General features: G+C 33.1%; 2 protein-coding genes across 7 annotated transcripts in view; one reads left to right on the forward strand and one right to left on the reverse strand.

Annotated features, from left to right (window-relative positions):
- Positions 1 to 5,003, reverse strand: part of si:dkey-258f14.3 — a 47,821-nt gene extending 42,818 nt beyond the window's left edge. For all 5 annotated transcript variants that reach the window (XM_073910123.1, XM_021478381.3, XM_073910122.1 and 2 more), the window contains exon 1: positions 4,887 to 5,003. In XM_073910123.1, coding sequence (XP_073766224.1) covers positions 4,887 to 4,986 — 100 coding nt within the window. In that variant the 5' untranslated portion in view covers positions 4,987 to 5,003. The remainder of the gene's footprint in view (positions 1 to 4,886) is intronic.
- On the forward strand, positions 6 to 22,564 carry LOC100536890 (serine/threonine-protein kinase pim-2-like). 2 transcript variants are annotated; one of them, XM_073910119.1, is made up of 9 exons: positions 6 to 40; positions 14,248 to 14,292; positions 20,149 to 20,802; positions 21,118 to 21,212; positions 21,312 to 21,362; positions 21,481 to 21,859; positions 21,947 to 22,123; positions 22,213 to 22,301; positions 22,423 to 22,564. In XM_073910119.1, exons 3-9 carry the CDS (start codon positions 20,481 to 20,483, stop codon positions 22,441 to 22,443), a joined length of 1,134 nt encoding a protein of 377 aa, XP_073766220.1. In that variant the 5' UTR covers positions 6 to 40; positions 14,248 to 14,292; positions 20,149 to 20,480; the 3' UTR covers positions 22,444 to 22,564. The 2 variants fall into 2 exon arrangements, with proteins under 2 accessions (XP_073766220.1, XP_003199122.2); XM_003199074.6 differs by lacking the exons at positions 6 to 40; positions 14,248 to 14,292 and having other exon boundaries at positions 18,274 to 20,802.
- The last annotated feature ends 1,578 nt before the right edge of the window (positions 22,565 to 24,142 follow it).

The raw sequence follows: 24,142 nt of genomic DNA on the forward strand, positions 1-24,142 counted from the left end.
TTTAGGACAACAGTATCTCCAGCAGAAAAGATATCTAAAGGTGCCGTTTTTAAATCATTTAAAATTCTCAAATGTGCGTTTTAAAACTAATGAAGATAACAGAAGTCTTCATTTAAATTATTTATCCAGAAATGTCTCCTGTTCCAAAATATTTTTATTTTAAATGTTTCTCAAAATAACACATATTGGTATCGGCTGGGTCTGAAATCACCTACTACTCAGTAGGCCCTGCATTTGAATTTGAATGTACTACTCGACCGATAGAACAGTACATTCTATACAGAAGTCTATGAATTCAGACATACTACTCAGCTTGCATACTGTTTTTAGCATACTATATAGTATGGAAAAATGTGATTTCGGACACAGTCATTGCGTTCAAAGCGAGAAAAGGTTTTGATTTTACCAAAGCATTTAATACATACATTTAAAACATACATTTTAGAGAAGTAATCACAATATTGGATATTTTTATCCAAAGTTATCATACCATTAGAATCTTATGCCGGCCCATGCCTAGTTTGAAATGATATATTGCCTGGGTCCGTTTTGTAAATTACAAGACAATGGCTTGGTAATAAAATGCCAGTACTTTTTTTATAGACTTTATTTTATGTGTGTGTGTATATATATATATATATATATATATATATATATATATATATATATATATATATATATATATATATATATATATATAGCAATATATTGTTTCAAAACACTAAAATGTCAATGAAAGTCTTTTTTTAAACTGCAGAGTTAAAATTTCAAAATCAAGTTGACAGAGCAGAGATCAGGGTCCCATAATGCCATTAACAACCATAAATAAATGGCAATCCTGTGGCACAGGAAATATGGAACCAGTTAATTAAATATATCTTTTATGCACCTATAGCAAAATGATCAGTCATTTTTCTTAAAATATATGTACAGTTAAAGTCAGAATTATTTGCCCCCCTTTAAACCCCCTTTTTTTCTTTTTTTTTAAAATATTTTCCAAGTGATGTTTAACAGAGCAAGGACTTTTTACAGTATGCCTGATAATATTTTTTTCTTTTGGAGAAAGTCTTTTGTTTTATTTCGACTAGAATAAAAGCAGTTTTTAATTTTTTTATTTTAAAATTTTAAGGTAAAATGATTAGCCCCTTTAAGCTATATTTTTTTCAATAGTCTACAGAACAAATCATTGTAATACAATAACTTGCCTAATTATCCTAAACTACCTAGTTAACCTAATTAACCTAGTTAAACCTTTAAATGCCACTTTAAGCTGTATAGAATTGTCTTGAAAAATAAATAGTCAAATATTATTTACTGTCATCATGGCAAAGATAAAATAAATCAGTAATTAGAAATGAGTTATTAAAACTATTATGTTGAGAAATGTGTTAAATAAATCTTATTTCTGTTAAACAGAAATTGGGGAAAACATAAACAGGGGGGCTATTAATTCAGGGGGTGTGGGGGGATTTGGGGGGTAATAAATCTGACTTCAACTGTATATATGTATTTTTTTTAACCACAAAAGTTTGCACCCCAGATGTAGTGTCAAACGAGTTTGTTGCCCTGCATGCTTTCCTTCATTTTTTTTTTTTTTTTGATTGAAGAGAAATAAATATCTTGTATGAGTAAATTATCGAACCATTTATTCTGAATGTGAACTAATGCTTTAACCTAAGTGTGAAATGTTGCTACTTGACCATAAAAAATTACAATAATTAAGATATTATGGTATATAATATAAAAATAATAAACAGTCAGTTCATAATTATGAGGTGGAAATACCATGAAATGTTGCATGTCGCAAGTCATGGTGCTACTTAAATAAACATAATCATTAAAAAAATACAACACTGAATGTAAGAGCAGGTTTTAAGCTTACGCATGACTAACATACTTGAGCAGTAATCTTACTATACATACAGTTGAAGTCAGAATTATTAAACCCCTGGCCTGAATTACAAACCACCCTGTATATTTCCACCAATTTCAGTTTAACAGAAGGATTATCAACACATTTCTAAACATAACAGGTTTAATAACTGATTATAACCCAAGACAGACTATACAGGTACTAAAACTATATTGTGCAAGCTATTGTGCAAAAGAGGTATTTAAAGGGTCACGAAACACCAAAACACATTTTTTTTTTAATGTTGACAGTCATATACGTGTCCCACGCTGCAATAAACACTATTAAGACACATATATTTCACATAGAAAAGTGAAAATTGGTTGTTTTTGCAATATTTCGAGCAAATTCATTCTTCCGGTTTGAAACTTATTTTTGAAGCTGCGTCACACCGATTAGGTTCTTGCGTGTATTCCAGCGTGTAGACTGGCTGTCTCTACCTGGGAGTACTTGGTGACATCTCTGAGTGGGCTGCATTCATTCATGAGAAAGACTTGGCTCAAACCAATCAGCGCACTCTATTGTGTATGTGGTGCAACTTAATTAATATGCAACTTAATTAAAAGATATTAATTAATCAATCGAAGACTGTTTGTACCTGTACAGTGTTCAGACGGCAGAGAGACACCACATTGTGTTGTCAAAACAAGTGGAAGAAGAAGAATTGTTTGACACAAGTTGTCAGTGTTGCTTTTATTATTTGCTGCATCAAAGGTTTTGTTTTTATTTTCCCGCTATGAGAGGGCAGCTGAACTCACGTGTAGATTACAGTGCACGCGACACTCAACCTAAATATGTGTCTAAGGAAAATTGTTTACCAGAGAACTTTTCTCATCTGGAAATGGTAAAATTCGGAATTGCTGCTTGTCTCCTTTTAAAAAAGATGCGGATCTAGTTGGTGTTGATTGTCCTGTCTCTACAGATTTGGTAAGTGTGCGATCAGTGATCTTTGTTCGTTTATTCAGAGGCAAAGTTAGTTCGTGTCATCAGCAGTACTCTTTCAGTGTTTAAAGACGGACCTTGGTCGAAATTATTTCTAAGTTACTAAGTTTACCGTACGTTAGTATAGCTACAATATTATGACTGAAAAATCTGCTGTAAATGTTGCTCTCCGAGTGTAAACATGCAAACACCGCAATCAAACTATTATCGTCGTGTAGGATTTTCGACAGGAATAACACACACGGCTTTCTGATGCTACCTTCCTTCCTTCGCCGTGTGGTATCAAACATTGCATTAAAAATACTCGCTTCCAGCAATTCCTCTGAACAAATATCTCGTTTGTCACAAGAGGCATAAATGAAATTTTTGAATGAAAGTGCCAAATTGCAGTTAAAGTCCACCATTTAATAATTTGTCAAATAATTGGATTACTGATGTCTATGTAGGGTAGTTGTTCATTAAATAGTATCAAACTTAAGTGTTTACATTTAAAAGTCCAAAAGAAAAAACATCATTAAATTATGTATTTCAATAATATTTTGATTATATTTTATAATTAAATTATATTTTACATTTTGCATTAATCAGTGCTCGATTAATGTTCAGTAGTCAGTTTATCCAATAGCTCCTACCAAGGATGGTAAGTTCACCCACTAGCTCAGATCAATTTACTCCTAACATGGGGCAAATTGAACCACATGACCACTTTTTTAGTATGCCATATTTATTATTTACTTACAAAAATAATAATAATAATTATATATATATATATATATATATATATATATATATATATATATATATATATATATATATATATATATATATATATATAACATTGACTGCTCAATAAAAAGCCTGACTATAAACAATAGCTTAATAATACATTTATAAAGTGCATTTTAAATGTATATAATTTAGTTTAAAATGAAATGTATTATTTTTTGCCTGAAAAGACTTTTAATGCTATATTTATTCTGACATTTTTAACCATATGATCACTTAAAATACCAAATCACACTATTATCTGGGCTTTTTTTAGAATGCTGTATTTTTAAAACGCTTTGTCCTGTGAGCATAATCATAATTTGAATTAAAAGGAAACCTCCAGAAATTAAGTTAAATGCTTTCATTGCACTTCTGCCTCTTTTTTTCCTTATAGACAACACAAGTAAAATGGCTCATCTTACCTGACTCTCCCCTTTCAAATGAAACAGTGTCAAATTCAGTATTAGCAGCGAGGACAATGTTTGAAAACTTTACTGAAGCAGTGTTTACACAGCAATTTTTTTAGACATTTTCTGGTCCAGGCAGGCAGTTAAAAAAACATCATAAAAAAGGATTTAATAAGATTTACTCAGATCTAGCCAGAACAAAGCCAAGACCTAAATCCTTACTGAGCACCTCTATGATGGAATCTGAAAAGTTCATTAGGAACAGAAATGCCTTTCTGATTTGCAGATTTAAAGCTTGATCATGTTTTCTGCCGTAAAAGCTCCCATACTGGTTGATATCTAGACATTGTTACTTGTTTTTCCATTGATTACCCCATTGTTTAAACTAATAAACCCCAAATTTAAAGTGACAAGTTCAATTTCAAAACATTTGACGATTTCATCCCTAACTGGAAATATATCTTACAAAGTTTCAAGCGCCACTGTAAATACAGTAATCATTTATGTAAAGAGCGCACGTGGAAGATCCTGACGCAACGCCAAGGACAACCCGCGCGAGCTTTTATAATGCAAAATGAAACACTGACACTCTACTTAATCCGCTGTATAATAAGGGTGTATGCGCTTGATAGTAACTCAGTCTGTAATTACATCTTTATAATGCGCGAGGAAAATCGAAACATAAAGCCCCTGCAAGTTTGACAGCTGCATGTTCGCGATCCAATCAGATGGCGTGACCGCGCAGCGCGCAACCTGAGGTCCAATGGGAAAGTTTGAACACTGGCGATTCACTCCGACACATCAAACACGTGCATTTATTTTCCTCCGTCCACGCAGATTTACAAGCATTCACTCACCTTCCGTTAAAGGTAAACACGACACTCCTGTCCACAGCAGTAGAAATGCACCAAGGTGTTCCATGCCTTGCTCGGCGTCCTCTAAGGTACGCGCGCGCATGTGTGTCGCAAGGCACTGACGTAATTTCCGCACTACAGAAAATGTAGTCCCCCCAATAGTTTTGGGATCGTGATATAAGAATGATATAAGAGTGTCATTTCATAAAAGTCAGAGTATGAAACCAAATAGATATTTCGAAGATATATTTTTTACTCATTGCAAATGAGTGCAAATTGTCTGCAAGGGTGGATTTAGTGATTTTGGGGCCCTGAGCATTCCAGCCATGGAGCTCGTTAGTTCAAAAATTCACACTTTGTACTATAATTTTTATTATTATTATTGTTGTTTTTCTTATATCATTTGATCTCATTTTCTACATTTTATCTTAATGCTAAATAATAATAATAACATGTAAAGCACTTTTTAAAACTTTTGAAGCGAATTGTTTACTTAAGATGACTTCACAACTAAAAATAATAAATGAAAAGTTTCGTTTTTAAAACAAAATCTTTACTGATCTGACTGCTGGACTGCTCCATGATTGAAGGCGGGGGATCCTCACTGTACAAAATTCTAGGTATTTATTTGGAGGCCCTCAGATTTCCTGGGACCCTAAGTGGCCGCTTACCTTGCTTATAAGTTAAATCTGCCCCTGCCTGTATGATTTATACCAGTGGTTCTCAATCTGTGGTATGTGTACCACTAGTGGTACGCGGGCTTCCTTCTAGTGGTACACAGAGGAATGAAATATGTCATGTACATGCTACATATATTTTAAAATTTATTAAAAAACATGTATATAATATGCCATATATGACATATAGCCTATATTTAAGGCTAATCTGCCACGTTTTTTTTAATGTGCAGAGTTGTAGCTGCTTCACTGGGCCTACTACGCTACTGTATTTCAATACTACTCATTTTGGTGGTACTTGGAGAGACAATTTTTTTCTGAGGTGGTACTTGATGAAAAAAGTTTGAGAACCACTGATTTATACGTATGCAACCTTTCAACATTTTTGCACTGTTTTTTACAACAGAATATTGTTTAGTGATATATTGCACATATTTTGATTCATGCACCGCTCCCCCTCTCTTCTTTTGTTTAATATTCATATATATTAATTTTCCTTTAGTCCCATTATTCATCAGGGGTTGCCACAGCAGAATGAACTGCCAACTTATCCAGCATATGTTTTACACAGCGTATGCCCTTCCAGCTGCAACTCATTACTGGGTAACATCTATACACACTCATTTACACACATACACTACGGACAATTTAGTTTATTCAATTCACCTGTACCGCATGTCTTTGGACTGTGGGGGAAACGCAGAAGCACCCGGAGAAAACCCACGCTAACACGGGGAAAACATGCAAACTATACACAGAAATGCCAACTGAGACTTGATGAATTGTGCATTCATTTGCTTTATTTAATTCTCTTCATTTCCCCTTTTATGTCTGAATCCTCAGTTTTCCCCAGAGATTATTAAATAACTTTATAGTACTTAAACGTATGTATGTATGTATGTATGTATGTATGTATGTATGTATGTATGTATGTATGTATAATACTTAATATGCAATATCATAATTGTGCAAAGTCTGAAAGCATTAATATTCATACATTCATGTTTTTTTAAACCAATGCTGCATTTATTGAGTCAAACAGTCACACGTTTACAAAACAGTAAACCCATTTGCATGTGAATATATTTTTAAAGATGTTAAATTTTTTAAATGTGTTATTCCTGTGCTTCAAACTTGAAAAATCAGCATCATGTTTGCAGTCTTAAGTGTAATCAATATGGTGCTTAAGAAAATGTATTTATTTATTTTTTCTATGCTAAATAAAATGTGCTGCTACTATGATGTGCCGTATAGGATTTAAATCAATCTTTGCTTATCAACACATACATAAAAAACGTGTATATACACCTATTAATTACTTGAATATACACCTATACTACTGGATGTTCAAAACAACATGGATGAAACTTGTGTATATACATATAAACTTGACGCATGAATACACCCACATACACACGCACATACATATAAACTCGATCCTCACATAAACACCCACATTAACACACGCACATACATATAAACTTGCTGCATGCAAACACACCTATACACACTCGCATATACATATAAACTCGATTCTCGCATAAATACCCACATTTACATGCACATACATATAAACTCGCAGCATGCAAACACACCTACAACATCTCGCGCAAACACACAAAAAAAATAAAATAAAAAAATTCACAAACATTTATCACGAATCTGGTTAATGCAAAGCTTATAAAATAGAAATAATGTGATTAATAGAGGGATTAAATATGTTAAATTATGAACATATGTTATATAAAATATTAGTATATATATGAATAGACTATTCAAAATAAGAAATATTTTTATTTAAAACCTTTTCATTTAATTAGGTAATTACATACACAAATATAAATGGACAGATAGAACCCTTAAAGGACGTTTGAAAAGCAACCAGAACTATAAATATAAATATATACTCAAACTAAACTCCTCTTTTCTATCGCAAATGTTAATGTAGCCTATAGTCTTCTTGTTTTTTTTTTTTTTACATTTTTATAATTATTATGCTTTTTATATGTTTTTACAATGTGGGTGTCAAAATTGCAAGATTTTGGTCTCATTTTGATTGTTAATTATTCAGCATAGACAAAAAAAAAAAAAAAAAAAAAACGCTGATTAAAAGTCTCTGCTCATCATGTTGGTCAAGTTAACCCCCATGGAAAAGCTATATATATTATCTGGAAACTTCTTTTGTGTTTAATAACTACTACTTATATTTTTACAGCAGCTGGCATCCAGCATTTTGGTGCATTAGCCTGTTTATTGGTGACAGGAAAACCCACTTAAGTGCATTCCTGCCCCCTACTGGACATAAGTGTGTATCGTAACCCTTGACGAATAGTGACACCAATAATAAAACAAACATAAAAAACTAATATTAGACAAACATATTTTATTCAAAATGATTACTTAAGCAACTTTATATTTATTAAACCATAATAACATTTCCAATCATTTAATTGCATAATAAACCTTTAATTTTGCAGGAGCATTCCTTTGCATTACCTTTTTATTTATTTATTATTTATAATTAGCATAATCTATTTTCATAATTCAACAGATGTAATTCCTCTATTAATCACATTATTTCTGTTTCCTAAGCTTTGCAATAACCTGATTCATGACAAATAATAATCTTGTTCATTACACTCAAAGGACTTTTACGTTGAAATGAAACGACTTCCTTTTAAAGTGAAATAACTTCCTTTTACTGTGAAAATTCATGCATACACACATATGAAATCACTTGCATATATGTATATACACAACTAACTGTATATATGTTTGTGAATTTTATTATGTTTGCACAAGTGTCATTTGGGTGTTTATGCACACATCAAGTTTATATTCTTATGTGAGAGTTTATGGTTGTATATGCATAGATCAAGTTTATATGTGTATGCGAGTGTGTATAGGTGTGTTTGCATGCAGCAAGTTTATATGTATGTGCGTGTGTGAATGTGGGTGTTTATGTGAGGATCGAGTTTATATGTATGTGCGTGTGTATGTGGGTGTATTCATGCGTCAAGTTTATATGTATATATAAAAAGTTTCATCCATGTTGTTTTGAACATCCAGTAGTATAGGTGTATATGCAAGTAATTAATAGGTGTATATACACGTGTTTTATGTATGTGTTGATAAGCAAAGTTTGATTTAAATCCTATACGTCACCTCATACTTTATGTTACTATATATATATATATATATATAGTTCAGTTTTGGTATGTGTATGGTCAGTATTGAGGAGAAAGTGAGACAATGCATTGATGATAAGATAAATTTCTCTGCAGCCATCTCTGTGTTTTCTTTGGTTCCTTTTATGTTTTTAACATTGAGTATCAGGAGTCAACCAATGTCAATGTCACAGAGCTAATTAAAAGGTAAAGATATCGACCTATATATTACCTATAGTAATATATTTTACTATAGGTTTGGAACAACATGAGGATCAGATTATTATTATTATTTTTTATTTGTTTACTTTGGATGAAGTTTTTATATTTTTATTGTTTTTATTCAATGATATGTGCATGATTGTGATAAATGTAGGCAATTCCTTTGAAAATATGCTATGTACCAGGGATGTCAAACTCCTGAAAGGCCACAGCCCAGCAGAATTTAGTTCCAGCCCTGCTTCAACACACTACCTTTAGATTTAGTTTGATCAGGTGTGTTTAATTAGTATAACTGCACTGTTACTCTGGCTATTTTACAGTTATTTACTGCACAATCTACAGTGTTTTGCTGTAATAAAAGGAAACATTTATTATTTATTAACACATTATTTTACTGTAAAAGGAGTAGACTTTGTATGAAATTGTGTAGTGCAAAAAATAAATTACAGTAATTTACTTTATGTACTCATTACAGATAGTAACTGACAATAAATAGCAAATTACTGTTCAACCATTACTGTCCCATCTTCTCTGATGGTTTATGTTGCTATTTATAGAGATGTGCATTTTAAAGGCAGAAATTAATGATTTAGGCATCACCACACACTCCCACGGGCTGTCTGTCTTCTTCTAAACACAAAGGTGTTAGAAAGAGTTTTCAGAAAATGCTGGCCCTTTAAGGGAGCCAGGTGTTTGATTTGTTTACTGCTGAGTGTGCTCTATTCTCTGTCCATCAATTCAGATGTAGAGTCTGATATGTATTAGGCTTTAAATAAGAATCTACAACGAGTAAATAAAATGTGTTCAAATGTTTTTGAGGGTTTCTATAATAAGGCTGTGTTTTAAGTTATATTGTTATTATCTTGAACTGTGTACTTGAAAGCTACATTGTTAGCTAGTTAGCCTCTCCTCATATAACTTCTTACATTACTTTTGTCTAAGTATATGTATTTATTGGATATTGGATATTGCATACTGCCATAATGTACAGATGCTAACAGTTGTATGTATCTTTCTGGCAACTAAGCCAAAATTAAATTCCATCATCTCTGTAAGGTAACATGTGCACATCATCACAGGGAATCACAAAAACATGATACACATAGCCATCCACACACAAAAGCTCCACTGTCAGGGGTCCGTTCTTCGTACCTCGCTTAAATTATCTAAGATTATTTGGCAGATCCCGGATCTTTTAATCTTGATAACTGATCTCTCGCTAATTTGGTTCTTCAAACGAGTTCGCGAATCAGATTAGAATGTCTGGATAAACTGATCTGAGATCGCTGCGTGTGTTGTGAAGGACAGATCTATCGATCCTCGAAATCATGATCAGCAATGCAACGATTGGCTGACGGCACAGCAGCGTAATGACATCATCTGATTAATATTCAATTATCCATGTGAGCAAAATTACATCTAATTAGCAGTAAACGGCTTGTTAAATATGACACGCAATAACCTTCCACATTTGTTGTGAGCTGCAGGCTTTCCACGTTCATGTGTCAAGTGTATTCATCATGTATTTCAATGCAAATCAATGTATTTAGTTCTACATTTAGAAAATATTTTCTTTATTATAGTAGCCGTTTTTTAATTGGTGTAAAGAATAACTGGTTGTTTACAAAAGCATTTTCATATTGGTAAAGGTGTCTGCAACTTTTGTGAAGCATCAAATCACCGGCATATTAACTATCAAAACATGTTTATGACTGCATAAATGTATTATTGCTTTTAAAAAAGTCACATATTGTGCATTTCTATTATCCACAATTTGTACTAAAGCGATCTAAAAAGTTCATATCAATAAGTTTTCTCTTTGCACCACCAGGTGGCAGTCTTTGTACTTTCATTTCGAGGGTGCAGATTGCATACGTTTTATTAATATGTATAACTTTATTTATTTTATTAATGACTATAATTTTATATATATAGTTTAAAAAAATTACCATTTTCCCAAGTGTATATAACTACTACTGTAATAAAATATCAGAATTCGGAACATACTTTCTGTATTATCTTTGCTTGAACTAAGCCGATCTAATCCTGTTTATATGACTTGAACCTGCTCCCGATCAGGTTTGACCTAGCAGAACTGTTGCTATGACAACAACTCTCGGATTAGCTTTGAAGAACGAAACGATCCTGGATCGTGTCAAATCGTCAATATCCAAATCCAGCTAACTGAGTAATCCACGTACGAAGAACGGACCCCAGGTCACAGGTTGTGAGTTTGTTGCCAAGTATTTTTCAGAGCAGTGTTTCCACCTATGAATTTATATTAGAAACAATAAAAGTTTGTTGTCATGAGATAATTATAACAATAAAAGATTGGATCCTTTGGTTTTTCGATGTTGCCAACTTTATTTTTATTTTTTATAATTATTTTAAACTTTTTATTGAGATTTAACACAGTTTTTAATTACTTAAAACTTTAAAATTTAAAATAATTATGTCGTGTTTTTTGCTGTTCATTTGCTGATCTACCTTCCTGCAGATTCCAGTCGCTATCCATATCAAACACACCTAAACCAATTCATTAGGACCTAAACACCACTTGATAATTACAGGCAGGTGTGTTTGATATGGGTAGCAACTGAAATCTGCAGGAAGGTAGATATCCAGGAACCGGATTGAGCACTCCTGCTATATACCATGGGGGTCAAACTCCAAGTTCCTGGAGAACTGCAGCAGCAGAATTTAGTACCCACCCTGCTTCAACATTACCTGTAGATTTCTAACAAGCCTTAATTAGTTTGATCAGGTGTGTTTAATTAGAGTAACAGCTTAAAGTCCCGGTCACACTGCACTTTTCTCCCTATAGACTTCGATTCATACGCATGTGAGTACTGCAGACCTGGAATAATAGCTCATGCGACAAATTTCATAATTTGCAGCATTGGAAAGTTCAAGCTTGGAGAACGCTGACATGCAAAATCACATCATGTGATTGCTTGATACCAATCAAAGATCAAAACGTGACCTCTCTGGCTTGCTTTTTCAATCTCTAATTATTTTGTTGAATTCCACTACTCGCGTTGTTTAATTCCACTTCGCAGTGCAGTATGACAGAATTTCGCATGCTCAAACGTTAATGTGACTGCAGCCTTACTGTGCAGACCTGTAATCTTCAAGACAAAATTATATCTGCTGATTTCTTAATTTTGTTATACTTTTTCTGTTTTTTATTTGTTTGGTGCCAAAACAATAAAATAAATTTGTCTGAAAAATGTTATGCCTTCTATTTTTTTTAATAACAGCTAAGAATACTGATTAATTTTAGTAACACTACAATAACTAAATATTACATACTATTAATGTGTTTGCAGTATAATGCTGTGATTTGTAACACTACAATACAGTAATTAACTGTACACAGTTTCCAGTTAGTTACCACTGCTGCTCTATTACAGTAATTAACTGGCAACAAAGTTGCCAGCTACTCACTGTATTGGTTCAGTTACAGTAAATAACTGGCAACACTGTTGCCAGCCACTCACTGTAATGGTTCAGTTACAGTAATTAACTGGCAACACTGTTGCCAGTTACTTACTGTAACTGAACTTTTACAGTGAGTGGCTGGCAACAGTGTTGCCAGTATTCTACTGTAAAATCAACCCGGTAAGGTCTAACAGTGTATTTAGCCTTTCAGTAAAGGCCTACAGCAAAATAGAAAGAGTTTGGCCTCATAAAACAATCCCCCAAACAGCTGTCAAAATTTACCAAAAACGGTACATTTTATTCTGTTACTAATTGATATATATATTCATCACAATGGAAAATGTTTTTGTGTTTAGAATATTTATTAGTGATGCATGCAATGATTACAGAATAACAAAAAAAAAATGCAAAGAATGGCAATGGCAATTTGAAACGTATTATAAATATCCTCAATGTACAGTGTTGTAGATCTCAGATGAGCGGACTGCTGGAAGAGGATGGGGTGGGGTTTTTCTTGCTTTTATTATTTATTATTATAATTATTTTATTATTTATAAAATTTTCTTAGTTTTCATTTCAAATAAAAATAAATTTATATTTACCCCACACTGGCTATTCTACTTGTTGCTCTTTACATAGGCCTATCTATCCATCTACATTGTGATTGAACACTGGTAATCCAGATTTAGTGATCCTAAAAAGTTCCTATCCGGATCAGAATGATCCAATCCAATGTTGCTTTGAAAAACTGGCTCAAAAAGTAAGCTGGATTACGTGATCACGGATTGCAAAAACAGGATTACTAAATCCAGATCAATTTTATCCAGATTAAACCTTTTGAAAAACCGGGCCCAGATGCAAAAAGCTCTCGAGTAAAAAATTTTCAGAGCAAACGTATTTCTGCCGCGTGTCGCATGCACTGATCCACACGTGAGTCCAATTGCGCTCTTACAGCTGGAAAATTAAAACAAAACCTTTGTTGCAGCACATTATAAAATCACGACCCGTATCTCCAAAACAAATCTTATTCTTTTCCCACTTCTTTTGGCAACCCAACATGGCGTCTATCTGCCGTCTGAACACTGTTTCAGGTACAAACAGTCTTGTAAGCTAGCTTTCATATTAATGAAGTTGCACGGCATACACAATAGAGCGCGCTGATTGGTTTGAACCAAGTCTCTCATGAATGAATGCAGCACACTCAGAGACGTCACAAGGTACTCCCAGGTACAGACATAAAGTCTACACACTAGATTACACGCTAAGATCTCATGACTGTGACGCAGCTTAAAAAATTAGTTTCTAACTGGAAGTATAAATTTGCTCGAAATTAGGCGAAAACAAACAATTTTCACTTTTTAGTGAAATATTTGTGTCCTAATAGTGTTTTTAGCAGTGTGGGACACATATACGACCGTCAACAGCTCAAAAAAAGGTGTTTTACTGTTTTGTGAGCCTGTAAGTGCAAGTACTTAAATAATTTTATATTTAGGTCATTACTATAACCTTTTAAGCGAATTCTACTTTTTTGTAGACAAAGTTTATTGGATGAATAACTTTAAGTACAATAGAGTTTTTGTCTGATCCTGCACCTGCTCCCAACCTGACTTACTGTTCAGGCTATGGCATTTTCTCGTGGCTGCAGTTGCAGGACACTTCTGGTGAGTATACTGTAAACATTTCACCCAGTTTTTATTTTTCGGCTGTTTGTGAATACAGGAAAACACTGTTTTAAGTATGTTTCGCTTAAAATGTATACTAAATAGTTCATGGGAGCTGTTAATGTAGACAAATGAGACACGTGATTATATTTAGAAGGACCAACTGAATTAATCTTTTTCTTTTTTCTCCACACAGATATTGTGAGGTGTTATTTGTTAGCTTGTTAAAGCTACTTGTAGTGTAAGTAAATAGTATGTTTAAATTTTGTTCTAAACTTTATTTTATTTCATTGAATACCAGGGGACTTAAAGACAGTATTAAGAGAAAAGCAATATTCTTATTTTGCAAAAGTCAACAGGCACAATGTATATTTTTACAAGAGACACATTCCAGCGCAGAGGACTCAACCTTCTGGAGAAACCAATGGGGTGATACTATACTGTTTAGTCATGGAACTATAGATCTGCTGGCGTAGTCATATGCTTGAATAACTGTCCTGGTAAAGTAGTTAAAGTGAAAGAAGATAAGGATGGACACTGGATTGCTGCAGTTTTGATGATTGAAGGTACTCCACTGATTCTTCTAAATGTTTACGGATATAATGGTCAATATAAAAAGAGAATTTAGCTGGAATGCATTTCAGAAACTATTAGAGAGTTGAAAACATTTTTCCCAACTGAAAATATGTTGGTGACTTTAATTGTGTCCCTGATGAATGGATGGATAGATTTTCAACAAAATACGGTTATTATGAAATGAATGTATTACAAATTTTTGTATTAATACTTCCCTAATAGACGTTTGGAATCATGTTAACCCTGAAGTAAGGCAATATTCATGGATTAGACCCAATGGAAATTGTAAAACAAGAATAGATTTTTGGTTGGTAACCCAAGAAATTTTTAAATATGTTTTGCAAGCTAAAATCTCTGCAGCTCCTACAACTGATCATTGTGTAATTACTGTCACACTGATCCCAGGCTCTGAAAGAACATGTAGGCAAAAATATTGGAAATTTGATGCAAACTTGTTAAAAGAAGAATATTTTTGTGACATGGTTAAAAAAATCTTATATTCAATTATGACAAATGATGAGATAAAGTGAGAATGTACTCAATTAATTATGGTAAAATATTGTGTAATAAGCAAAAAGAATTAGAAAAACAGCTGATAAAAGACATTAATGATTGTTGTAAAAAGGATTTATTATTAGAACCTATTAAAGAGGAAATGATTAGATTACAAACTAAATTGAACGATTTCTCCTTAAATATGGCACAAGGGGCATATATACGATTTAGAGCAAAATGGATGGAAGTTGGTGTAAAAAAACAGCTCTTATTTTAGTAGATTAGAAAAAAGTAGACAGAAATGCAATTACCACCTTAAATCTAAATAATAAAATTGTAACTGATCCAAAAGAAATAAGTAATGAGATTTTTAAATTTTATCAAAGCCTATATTCATCATCATTTTCCATGAAAATTTCTGAGAATTTCTTCAAAAATTCTATAATTTTATTCCTAAAATTGATGAAGATTTTAAAATGATATGTGACTCTGATTTAAAAATTGAAGAACTTGATGCTGCTATTAAAAAAATGGCTTTAGGTAAATCACCAGGTCAAGATGGACTTGCAACTAACTTTTATCTTTTTTCTGGAATGATATGAGAGAAATGCTCTTTAAAGCACTAAAAGAATGTTTAGAAAGTAATACACTACTAACTACAATGAAACAGGCTATAATTATTTTCATACCTAAACCAAAAAAGACAACACTCTTATTGATAATTTAAGACCAATTACTTTACTTAACATTGATTACAAAATATTCACTCATGCATTAGCTAGTAGACTTAAAGGTGGTATAGGTAAAATTATTAGTGATACACAATCTGGGTTTCTTCCAAATCGACTAATACATAATAACATTCGCATGGTGTTAGATTTATTAGACTATTCACATTTGATAGAGGATGATGGTATAATACTATTTCTGGATTTTCTAAAAGCTTTTGATAAACTTGAACACCCTTTTGTTTTTCAGTCTCAACAATATTTTGGGTTTGGCACAAAATTTATTAATATTCTTTCAATGTTGACAATATAACAAATAACAAGTGCTGTTTTACTTCAATCGGGTACTACAAAGAGATTTGATAACAGAAGGGGAATACGACAGAGAGATCCAGTCAGCCCCCTTCTTTCTTACTTGCTGCCGAATTATTAGCACTGTATATTAAAATATTAAGCCATTAAAAGTAGATCCTTGGTAATTACACAATTAGCTGATGATACAACTTGATTTCTGAAGGACTCTAATCAAATACCGATTGCCTTAAAGTCTATATCATTGTTTTCTAATGCTTCAGGGTTACATTTAAATTTGAAAAAATGTGAGATTCTTCACAATAATACATAAAACTCATTGTATAATATCCCAATTAAAAGCTAAATAACATACTTGGGAATAACTATTACAAAAAATTTTAGGGACAGGGAAAATAATAATATTCATACTGTTGTACAGAAAAATAAAAAACATTAAGTAGCTGGTTACAAAGAAATATTTCAATTTTGGGGAGAATATTATTAACAAAAATGGAAGCAATATCAAGATTAATCTATCCAGCATATTCCTTAGGTGTACCAGAAAGATGTATTAAACAAATTAACAGAGTTCATTATGAGTTTATTTGGAACAATAAGCAACATTTAATTCGAAAAAATGATTTGGTAAAGTTATCAGAGGAAGGGGGGTTGAATGTTAGTGATTTTGGCGTTATAAATGGAGTAATGAAGTTAAAATGGTTACAAAGCTTTGTTAAAGGTGAACCGTCTTTATGGTTTAGCATCCCTTTTCATATTTTTCAAAGGATGGGAGGAATTTCTTTTCTTCTAAAATGTGATTTTGACTTACTAAAATTGCCATTTAAATTGTCTGGTTTTCATGCAGAAGTGTTACTATATTGGAAGATGTTGTACAAGCACAATTTTACTCCACATAATGTTATCATTTGGAATAACAGGTGTATTTTTCTACATGACAGGAAATCTTTATTTTTTAAAGACTGGTTTGGCAAAGGAATTTGGAATGTAATTCATTTAATGGATGATGATGGTAATATGTTGAGCTATGATCATTTTAGGTTAAAATTCAATTGTAATTGTGCATATAGAGAATTCTCTTTGGTTGTCAAAGCTATTAATGTAGCTTTGAGGAACTTAGTTAAAGGTATAGTGCAATACTCCTCTGTAATACCTACACTAGTTGATTTGTTTATAAATAATTATTCTTTTTTGGATATTAAACGTAACAACAAGGTCTTGAGATCACTACTGACAAAAGAATATTTTCCTCTTCCTGTTAAAAGAAAAGTTTTATCTGAGAGATTTTCTAAAGCGAACACTATTGATATTAGAAAAAGATACCTGTCATTTCCCTTGTTACCTAAAATGAAAGAAGTACATTTCAAAACAATTAATGACATCTATCCATGTAACGAATTTCTTAGAATAAGATTTCATTTAGACAGTAATGCTTGTATTTTTTGCTTGAAAGATATAGAATCCCATGAACATCTTTTTTATAGTTGTTCCAGTGTCAAATCCTTTTGGGACAGATTGTATTAGTGGTTGATAACTAAAAATGTAACACCTGCGTTTGACTATCACATTGTGAAATTTGGCATTTTTATGAAAAACAAGGAAGTTAAATTTCTATGTAATAATATGTCGATTGTAGCAAAATTTTATGTACACAAATGTAGATTTGTTAAAGTTTCTCCTTGTTTCAAAGCATTTACAAATTATTTCAATATATTATATAAATCTATAAAACAAGTAAAAACAAAAGGTGCCTTAAAGCTCTCTAAGCTTTTGTCAACATATATGGACTGACCCCTCTGAATGTAATGTATTTTCCTTTGTATTATTTAAGGTTTATTTTTATGTTATTATTAATTTGTACTGTTTTGTTTATTATAAGCTGCTTGGATATAATGATATATATGTTTAACGATGGAAGTTGAAAATGCCTGTTTGTTTTTTGAAGTTTAAATAAAAAAAAAAAAGTTCGTCAAGAGAATAATAAAATACGAGATTGCTAGAATATAAATGTGTCACTGTGGTATTGGATATACACAATTTATCAATATATATAAACATGTAGCCTATCAAAAAATAGAAGTGCAAGTCACTGATGATATTTTAAGCATGAGGATTAAAATATCAGCCATACTTATTAGAGTCGAGTAAAACCATTCATTTATACATTCATTAAAGAATTTACCCATACAAAATGTCAACCTCAACACTGTCAGTGAAACATATACACACGCACGCAGTACAATAAAGAATGAATGAATAAATTAGGAGCAAAAATATTATGTCAATAGAAAAAAAAAGCATGCATCCAAAATCAAAAGAATGCTGAGTTTATACGAAGAACGAAACCGGCAAAAATAAATAAATAAATAAATGAATAAATACGCAAAAAAAAAAAATAAAAATAAAAGACAAAGTAAATAAATACATAAATTCATACATAAATAAAAAAATTAATAAATACGCAAATATATAACGAAATTGGAGAATAAATCCATACATTTCTGCAAAAATAAAATAAAATAAAGAATAACAAAATACGAGCATATATACATAAATAAGCATTGAAATCTATAAATTCCTGTATAAATAAAATAATTAATAAATAAATACGCAAATAAATAAATAAGTAAATAAATCCATAAATGCAGGCATAATTATTTTTTATAAATAAATAAATACGACTGATAAATAAACAAATAAATAAATGTCTTCATAAATAAAAATGAATAAAAACGAAAATATATAAATAAATACGTAAATAAATGCTGCATAAATAAAACAAAGCATAAATAAACAAGAAAATATAAATTACTACATAAAACATTAAATAAATAAAAAAAGCAATTATAAAAATAAATGAGTAAAAAGTTTTTGAGTAAATGAGTAAAAAACAATTTCCTGCATAAATAAAGCAAATAAATATGCAATGTATTTATTTATTGTTTTATTTATGCAGGAATTTATGAATTTATTTATTCATTTATTTATTTATTTGTTTACTTATTTATTTATAGTTTTTGAAGGTTTCGTCCTCTATAGGTTTTTTTTCCTAGGGTGCGAATATCCATGTTGCAGATGCGGATAGATAATGATAAATTGATTGATAAATTGTGCAAAAGGAATAATAACGAAGTAAATAGAAGTGTCTAGCATTTTACAATCCTATATTAAAGAGATTCAGACGTTTTAAATCATTTGGTAAATTTAGGTCCATTCGATTTTTGTTATAAATAAATATATGTAATATAATGTATAATAGTGGAAGTAAAATAGTGAAAAACAAATGTTTTTAATGATTTTTTATTGTTACAACTGTTTATTTGAATTAATTTCGAGTTTTAGTTTGTTGTAAAACTGACGCAGAATTAATTTCATGAAGGCGTAACGCTGGTCTATGTTTTACAAGTTTAGCCTGTTTACCGGGCAGCCGCTTGCATACAGGCTATGAGTATGTGTGATCGGTTATTGATTGATTATAAGGCATATACTTTATGCAAAAACAATATGGCACTTTCAAATGGCCACAGAAACGCTCCACAGAAACGGCCCAGCCTGCGTCACATTTAGAATTGAATGTGAATGTTCGAAACGGTGACATCATAGCTAAGAGAATGCGAATGCATCTCTGACTTTGGCATTCTGCGGTTAAACTAGTTGAGCGATGGGTCAACGTAATTGTCGTTGCAAAAAGGCGAACAATGATTTTGAGCGTGTGCACGTTTACCATCACGATGCACCGCCACAGCTCACCAATTTGGTGGAAGCTCATAAACATCCTGTTGGCGTAAGTGAAGATAGTGCGAGTGAGGGGAAAAATAAAAAGAGAAAGGAGGCCAACCGTAAAAAGAAAAGAAGGTTCAAGTTGTGGCGGTGGTTCTCCTGTCTGAGAGCTGCTGAAAAAAATAGTACACTTCAGGTTGAAGGAGAGGCTCAGGACACTGGGACAACTGCAGCACCACCTGAAGTACAACCTTCCTCCTCTTCAGGTGACGGATCTCTACAGCAGGTCATTCATACTGTAGACCTCAATCTTCAGGAACCTTCAGCCAGTGACCCTGAAGTCTATCCAACAGTAAAGAAACATCTTACTGTTCAACCTGATGTCCTCCGTTCTCCAGTTCTGAGCAGCAATACTGCTCAGCCTTCATTCGACTGGAACTTTGACATCAGCCAGACTCCATTGCTTAGTCCTGACTATTGTGATGAAGCCGAAAGCTTAGCTCACACCTTATCTGACTGGAGCATTGATTCTGGCCTGGCTCTAGCACGCACCACATCAAGGTGGAGCAATGATTTCACTAAGACTTCAGCACACACCATGTCAGATTGGAGCATTGATAAGATCAAAACTCCAACACGCACCACATCAGATTGGAGTACTGACGCTACCCGGACTCCGGTACACAAAGTGTCAGTCTGGAGTACTGATGTCACCCAGCCTCCATTTCACTCATCCACTTCTGATTGTAACAATGCCACTGAGATTCCAGTCCCCGATGCTTCCGAGGGGAGTGCCAATTTCCCTCAGACTTCACAGCACACAACGTCAGACTGGAGCATCAATGGTGGTCAAGCTCCAGTCTGCACACAGGCCTCTGTTTCAAAACAAATAGAGAATAATGGAAAGATGACAAGTCAGGGTAAGTTTACTGTCCCTTAAACACACCACACACACACACACACACACACACACACACACACACACACACACACACACACACACACTCCTGCAATACTATATCAGGCCATTTTAATGTTTCCATTTGTGACCCTGGACCACAAAACCAGTCTTAAGTTGCACAAGATACATTTTTGGCAATAGGTAAAACTAAAGCTTATTTATTCAACATTCAGACCTCATTTTCAAAAAATGTACACTGATTAAGTAAAACATTTTGTCCTGTTTTACACTGGTTGATATTTCATATTACTTAACCTTGGTTTTGTTTTAATAGTCATCAATTCTTGCCACTATCTGATCGATGACATGCTGGGTGAAGGATCCTTTGGAACTGTGTACAAGGGGCGACGTCTACACGATGACTTAAAGGTGCCTTTCATTTTTCTGGATTGGATAAATAGTAACAAATACAACATGTTAGCTGTACAATCATTCTTACTTACACTTTGCTTATTTCTTGTTTATTAGGTGGCAGTGAAATTTGTCACAAAGACGGAAGATGTGGAATACATATGTATCGTAAGTGATTTCTCATAAGACAAGCTACTGTTGTCGAAATTTTGTGAAATTATGATTCAATTCATAATCTATAAAAGATATATCTATCTAAACATCATAAAAAATGTATTTCCTGTAGTCGGGTCATTCAGAGCCCTTTCCTCTTGAAGTTGCACTTCTCATCCTCGCCCATGGAGTATCCAGCGTTCCAGAAATAATCCAGCTTCTGGACTGGCAGGACCACGAGGACCATTATATAATGGTGTTGGAATACCCTTCACCCTGTGAGGACCTATATGCTTTCACAGAAAGCTATGGAGGATCCATAAGTGAAGGTTTAGCGCGTGTTGTTATGCAGCAGGCAACTCAAGCTGCATACATGTGCTGCCGCAATGGTGTTCTACATCGCGATATCAAACTTGAAAATCTACTAATCAACAAGGAGACACATAAAGTCAAATTAATAGACTTTGGGTGTGGAGACCTTCTCAAGAAATTACCCTACGATACATTTGCCGGTATGTATTAACCCTTAAGCTGTGAAAAACGATATTCTGAATTTATAGCAACAAATGCTAATTGATGCAAAAATCTTTTACCTTTAGGCACCCTTGAGTACTGCCCCCCAGAGTTTGAGGAAACGGGTGAATACAATGGGAAGCCGGCAACAGTCTGGTCCCTTGGCATCCTCTTGTTCGTATTGGTGTGTGAGGACTTTCCCAACCCTCAAGAACTGCACATGATCAATGAGAACAACTTCTCCAAAGCTGGCTTGTCCGATGGTAAGCTCTTTATTTCAAAGACTCTTACATGCAACATCAAAGTAGGTGTGAAGTTCAAGGTAAACAGATGTTTCAATTGTTTTTCACAGAATGCTGTCAGTTGATTAGTTGCTGTCTCCAGCAAAAGCCAGAGCAGCGGATTCAATTAAAAGAGATTCTTCTCCACAAATGGTTCAAGGTATGAAGCCTAAGCAGAGTATTTTGGGAGGGTTAATTCAAACACAAGACTATGGATGTTAGCTTAGAGAATATTAGATTTGGATTGACTTTTGATAAACTAATTGCTGTTTTTATTTTAGGACACCAACCTGGAGAACTGAAGAACAGCCACCCTACATGTTATTGTCTTGAGAGGAACGTTTCAGGCTGTTTGAGGCAGGAAATCTTGAGCAGGAGGTGGCTCCTCTCAAAACAAACAATAAAACATATGCATTAATTGAACTCTTGTGAAGAGTATTATTTGACAAAAACAATTCTAGGAGAGCACATATTTACATAGTACTGTGAATCTTCTGTCATGTATGATAAGTATGCAATGCATTTCTTGTGTCATGCTATTCTTACAGTTAAAAAGATGACTAGAGGCTGCATATTGACACAATAAACGTGTCAAAAAAGTCACCAACACAAAACAGCTGATGATAAACATCATTTTAAGCTGTAAAATGACATCATATTTCCACTCTGAAAATGAATATTTAAAATAACAGACACTTCCCTGCCACATGTATTTGTTCTTCAGACATCTCACCAAGCAATGAGACATTTAAATGCTGTCTAATAGACTCTAAACGTCTGGCCAAAAGAAGGCTAAATTTGGGTAGGCAGTGCAAATCTATATGGCTACTTGATGACTTGATTTATAGATAATTATTCATTCATTCATTTTCCTTCGGCTTAGTCCCTTTATTAATCAGGGGTTGCCACAGCGGAAAGATCTGCTAACTTATCCAGTATATGTTTTACACAGCAGATGTCCTTCCCCTACCTGTACTGTGGGGGAAACTGGAGCACCCGGAGGAAACCCACATGAACATAGAGAGAACATGCAAACTCCACAAAGAAACGCCAAGTGACCCAGCTTGGTCCCGCTAGGAAGCCAGCGACCACCTTGCTGTGCAGCAACAGTGCCAACCACTGAGCCTCCATGCCACCTTATAAGCAGTTAGATGTTTTTCAAACACACACAAAAACGTTTGTTTTTTTTCCCTTCGCAAGTTGAATAACTGTGCATAGGTCAATTCAAACATAATACATCTAGATATGTTTATATCATGTTTAGAGTTTTTGGCCATAAATACTTAAACAATGACAATATGTGGGCTTTAAATTGCTAATTTTAAAATTTTGTTTTAATTTTTTTATTTTCTGTGCAAATACAAAAAACATAAATAAATTTAAAAAAAATTGTGAAAATGGCAATGTCATGTGAAAGCAAATCCGAGCAGCAAACCCGGATTTCACAATCTCCTGGGCCCGGTTTTTCAAAAGTAATCCACTATGATTTTGGATAAGGGATTGGATCAAATCTTGAAAATGGGTTTTTCAAAAGAAAAAACGGATTACATAATCAGATTAGATCACGTAATCCAATCTTGGTTTTGATTTGGATAGTTTGGGTTTTTCAGACCTTTTTTGTAGGATCTGGATCACTTTGATCCAAAAAACCTGGATTAAACTGATCCCATCAGAAGGGTGGATTTAGCGTGGATTTCATGCCCGAAATGTAATGAAAACGTAAAAAAATGTATTAAATAAAACTATATTGGATCATGCAGAATCTTACGAGATATACTATTTATTCATAACGTTTTAATTTTATTTGTTCATCTGTCAGGCTATAGTGATTATAGGCTTTAACATACACTGTTAACCCTTATTGTAGATTATGCAGTAAATAACTGTAAAATAGCCAGTGTTTTGCTGTAATAAAATGAAACAGTATTTTACAGTAAAAGGAGCAGGATTTGTATGAAATTTTGTAGTGCAAAGAATAAATTACAGTAATTTATTTTATGT

Source organism: Danio rerio, chromosome 8 (assembly GCF_049306965.1).
Source record: "Danio rerio strain Tuebingen ecotype United States chromosome 8, GRCz12tu, whole genome shotgun sequence".
Taxonomy (NCBI): domain Eukaryota; kingdom Metazoa; phylum Chordata; class Actinopteri; order Cypriniformes; family Danionidae; genus Danio; species Danio rerio.

Bases quoted from the DNA above. Each gene is read 5' to 3' on its own strand.
- LOC100536890 (XM_003199074.6), top strand. From the start codon at position 19,824: ATGGGTCAACGTAATTGTCGTTGCAAAAAGGCGAACAATGATTTTGAG. The intron at 21,860-21,946 runs GTATGTATTAAC...TTTTACCTTTAG, and splicing joins ACCCTACGATACATTTGCCG to GCACCCTTGAGTACTGCCCC. The intron at 22,124-22,212 runs GTAAGCTCTTTA...TGTTTTTCACAG, and splicing joins CAAAGCTGGCTTGTCCGATG to AATGCTGTCAGTTGATTAGT.